Source organism: Benincasa hispida, chromosome 12 (genome assembly GCF_027475165.1).
Source record: "Benincasa hispida cultivar pf3 chromosome 12, pf3_genome.v1.1, whole genome shotgun sequence".
In the NCBI taxonomy this organism is placed as follows: Eukaryota; Viridiplantae; Streptophyta; class Magnoliopsida; order Cucurbitales; family Cucurbitaceae; genus Benincasa; species Benincasa hispida.
In genome coordinates, this window is record NC_143489.1 from 58827904 (window position 1) to 58832817 (window position 4914).

The 4914-nt window shown below is 28.0% G+C and overlaps 1 protein-coding gene across 1 annotated transcript; it reads right to left on the bottom strand.

Moving 5' to 3' along the window:
- Positions 1–1503: 1503 nt before the first annotated feature.
- On the bottom strand, positions 1504–3404 carry LOC120092789 (auxin-responsive protein IAA14). Its single transcript, XM_039050993.2, has 5 exons — positions 2903–3404; positions 2495–2724; positions 2217–2352; positions 2024–2085; positions 1504–1887 (listed from the first exon to the last, which is right to left on the bottom strand). The coding sequence occupies exons 1-5, from the start codon at positions 3196–3198 to the stop codon at positions 1850–1852; spliced, it is 762 nt and encodes a 253-aa protein (XP_038906921.1). The 5' UTR covers positions 3199–3404; the 3' UTR covers positions 1504–1849.
- Between the last annotated feature and the right edge of the window lie 1510 nt (positions 3405–4914).

The window sequence follows — 4914 nt, forward strand, 5'->3', positions numbered from 1 at the left end:
TAATAATAACTCATCTTCTAAAATAAGTTTTGAATCTTTAAGGCTTCACTGTGATATGGTACCATTTATGATTGCTTTACGGGAAAAAAGAAAAAAAAAAAAAAAAAAACTTCTAATTTTCATTCCCTTTCGCAAATCTTTGAGCTTTTTATGAAAAAATTAATTTTGTTGTCACTTGACATTTTGATAACTGAAAAATTCTGACACAATATGCGTAAAATATTTCTTCACATGTGAACGGAATAGATACACCTATATGTGTGTATTTGACAATTGTAGTATCATGTTATTATTAATTCTACTTAGAGACTAGAAAGATACTTACGATAAAACTCACATTCAATTAGCGAAGGAAACATCAAAATTTAATAAAAATGTAAGGAAAAAAATGAGATGTAAAGATTCTCCTATTCAAATTTACTCAAAAGGTTTTAAGAACCTTGCTAAAAGTAAATTAGAAAATTGATATTAAATATATGTATAGGTTTATATAATAAAAATGTAAGGACAAAATAGAGATGTAAAGATTCTCCTACTCTTTTTTTAACGGACTACTTTCTTTCTCAAAAAAAACTTCAATAAATAAAAGAATACATCGAAGAATACATCATAAAGATTCTCCTACTCTTAGATATTTTCTAGATTAGAAAACAAAGAAAATTGATATTAATTATATACATATCTTTTATTATATATATATATATATATATATATAATCAATTGAAATTTCAAAGATAATTCAATTTTTTTTTAAGTTGATTAAAAATGAGATTGAAACTTTTAATTTCATCCTTTAAAAAACTAGTTGAACTATATTAAATTTAGATTTACACAATTATTCATAAAGATCAATAAAGTTTTATTCTAACTTTATTAATCCCACATTCTTCAGTCAAAAAGCCACTAGTGATAACTTATAAACAAAACAATGATGAGATCAAAGCACAAGCAACTTTAATATGCCAATGCCAGATCCAAGAAAACCCTAATACATAAAATATCATCCTTTGGTATATATAAAATCTATAAAGAAAAAATGGAGAGAGAGAGAGAGAGAGGTGTAATTAACAATCAAAATGAAAATTAAATATTAGTAAAATAACTTGACCCACAAATTAATTAAAAATTTTGCTTATAACCACCATCCATGGCATAGTATTCCAGACATACATTTATAATATTCATATTATTTGATTATGATTATTTCCACCATAGCCTATATTAATTATAAAATAAAATTCTTTAATTGAATTTCCATTACTCATTGCCCCATTAACATGCTGGCACATGCCCTTGTTCCCTCTCTATGGGTCCCTAAATATTTATATTTTTTTTTTCCTTCTTACCCACAAAAATGATTACACAAATACCATAAATTAAGGTATAAACTAATGCAAAGAAAAAAAAAACAAAAAAGAATCTTCTTTCTCCCACATAATATAATGGGATTTAATTTCATAGCATAAAAAACCATTTGACAACCAAACAAAGAAATGGGTGTGATTTATTAAGGAAAAAAAAACCAAATATATATATATATAGATATGGATATATATATATTGGAAAATTAATTAGTGGTAATAATAATAATTAAACATAACAAACAAACCAACCAGACAGACAGTAGGTGAAAGTTTACAGCTTTTGATGTCTCTTCTATTACAAATATTGTCCCCAACAACACATCATTTAATTTTTTTTTTTCTTTATATACTAATAATTTAAACAAAAAACAACATTAAATTTTTAAAATTACACAGAACAACATGCAAGTTTCCAAGCTGGAACACCATATTCTTTTTTCCCTTTCTGCTTTTCACAAAACCACTTTCTCAATATCTCTTCTCAGCTAGCTTCTGCTTTTGCATTTCTCCATGGCTCTTGGGGCTGAAAAATTTAAGATAAAAAAAAAAAAAAAAAAAAAAAAAAAAAAAAAATAAAAACCAAAATTTTAAATAATGTTTTGATAATTATAATTAAAGTTATTAATGGGAAAATTGAATTAGGGTTCTTGATTAATTACCAAGGCCAATGGCTTCTGATCCTTTCATGATTCTCAAACGCTTGCATGAATCCACAAACATCCTGTAAAAAGAGAGAGAGAGATTAATCTGGCTAGAAAAAAAAAACCGAACTGAAACGAAACATAAATTAATGAAACTTAGGTTAGAAAAAAAAAACCAAACCGAAACGAAACGTAAATTAATGAAACTTACTCCCATGGAACATCCCCAACGAGCATCCAATCGCCATCTTTATCTTCATAAGTAGGAACAAACTCAGAGCTGTTGAGAAGATCCATCAACTTCCTTTCATTCATGAAATCTATCATTCCTTGTGTACCATATTCACCTTTTTAAGGAAAGAAAACCAAATCAATTCTAACTTTTTTTTATGTTTCATTATTGCATGTGAAAGAAGAATTAATTAATCATCTTTTAGAATGAAAAAATTAAACCAAGTTTATTTCTTCTTCTTTTTTTTTTTTTTTTACCCATAGTGAAGGAGCTGAACATCTTGGCCAAGGCATCAGAAAGCTCTTGGTAGCTTTGATACATTTTTAGGTCAACCTTGCGAAGATATGGAGCACCATCCATGCAAACCTTCACAAATGCAGCTGACCCACCATTTCCTTTCTCCGTTCCTTCGCCGCCGCTCGTGTTCTTCTGTGCCATCACATTCTTCCTGTACGATCGAACTGGTGGCCAACCCACAACTTGTGCTCTACAAAAAACCAACAAACCAACAAAAAATTATTCAATGTGACTGTTACTCTAACTATCAGATGCATGATTGTGGGAGGGAAAATTTCAAATCTCTAACCAAACAAGATACAAAACCGACAGTTACAACTCAACAAACCCTAAATTGAGTTTAGTTTGGTTTGGAGGAAGAAATTTACTTGGCGGGTGGCTTAGCTGGATCCTTGGAGCAGAGGCTTTTTTGACCGTCGACGTTCGTAGAAACATTCTTAATATTCTCGTTGAGATCCACCCCGACACCACCGCCACCGGCACCGTCCTTGCTCTGAATGTTAAGTTTGAGATCAACAGTTTCAGAGAATCCCCTCTTGCCAGAAGCTTTGAGGGTCATCTCGACGGTCTGATCTCCGCCACAGCCACCGGGCAATCCGAGGCAGAGCTCGGTCTCCTTCAAGCTAACAAACTCGTTGGGCATATTCCGGCCGACTACTTCCATATAGAATCAAAAAAAGCTTTTAAAAGTGTCGTCGTTTTTAGGCTTTCTTTTCTTTCTTTTTCTTCTCGTAGTGTCGCCTTCTAGTTCTTGTGTGTATTATATATTATGGCTTTGGTTTTAATAGAGACTGCAACCCAATAATATAAGCAACCAAAATTCACTCTCTTTTATTGGATAGCAAGTAAAATCATTTTAACACCATCCATATTATTTTTTATGTATTGTGTATTTTTATATCAAATCATTAATTATTGGTCCCTACTATAAAGTTTATTTATTTATTTACTATTTATTCGATGCAATAAAGTATATGACATGTCAATTGATTTAAACAGTTTATTCGTTTTCCATTTTTTTTTTCCTTTTTTTCCCTTTTTTTCTTTTCTAGTTTTCTAATAGTCTAAAAAGTCGATTATATGTTTTTATTGTGCATTGAGATGTTGATATAAATAAACTTAATTCTCTTTTCAAAAATAAAATAGAAATAAACTATTTTTTTAAGCATGGCATCATCCCTATGAATTTTTATAAGGAGAGAAATTTCACAACATATGATATAAATAATAAATTAATTTGTTTAAAGAGGTAAGCAACAAAAAGTTGCTAATGTGAATATGATATAAATAATAAATTAATTTATTTAAAAAGTATTAAAGTATGTATTCTTTTTATTTAAATATTTTTTTTGAATTTTGTATATACATAATTTTTTTTTCAAAAATATACATCAATGTCGATATTTTATCGATATTATCATTCTCATTTTCTTGAGACCTCAAAATATTTTCGTTCATATCAGTATTTTATATCTTAATCACAATGTGATGGAGAGTCATGAATTATTAGGGGTTGTTTGCTTTATAGAAATGTTGATAATCGAAATATTTAGATGCCCAAAATTATAGAAGTATACCATTGCAGATGTCCGGTATCCTTGAATAACCATATTTATTTTGTAAGAATGTTTTCGAAGATATCTAAGAATATCGATATAACAGTGTTTGTTTTGTATGATTCCTATCCAAGAATGTCTTAAATTTACATAATGTTCTAAGAATGCTGACTATTCATTAATTTATAATAAATTTAATATAAGTTGAACTTATCTAATATATTTATTTTTATCGATTCTAATTTCTTTTTTAAATTAATATAATTTTATTATTTTATTTGTTATTTTTCTCAACAAATAATACATATTAATTTAAAATTTTATAAAATAGTTTGAATTTGAATTTGAATCTATTTTTAAAAAATAAAATAACTACCAAAGAAACTAAAATATATACTTGACAATATTTATTTTAATTATTATAGAATAAAATAAAGAGGAGTGATATATATATATATATATATATATATATATATATATGAAAATGGTTAAAATATAAAAATGGGATGCTCTCAAGAGGGGAATCCAGAAAACCCATACTTCAGGAGGGCATCCAAACCTCTCGAGATGCCCTCCATAAGGGTATCCTAAGATGTCTAGAAATCTCCAGATGCTCGAATATCTTACATTACCACAAAATAAATGCAATAATCTAAATGTTCACTCCATGAAAATTTTAGATTCTCACAAAACAAATGACCCTTAGATATAAAAGAGAAGTTATACAAATTCTTTGAATTTGTATCTAATATTGATTAAAAGGTTTTTATATCTTACCTACGATCATTATTTATTAGAAATTAAGAACAACTAAGAGTCTATTC

Coding starts and splice junctions, on each gene's coding strand:
- LOC120092789 (XM_039050993.2), bottom strand. CDS start 3,198: ATGGAAGTAGTCGGCCGGAATATGCCCAACGAGTTTGTTAGCTTGAAG. Junction 2,353..2,494: donor GTTCAGCTCCTTCACTATGG/GTAAAAAAAAAA, acceptor TTCCTTAAAAAG/GTGAATATGGTACACAAGGA. Junction 2,086..2,216: donor GTTGGGGATGTTCCATGGGA/GTAAGTTTCATT, acceptor CTCTTTTTACAG/GATGTTTGTGGATTCATGCA.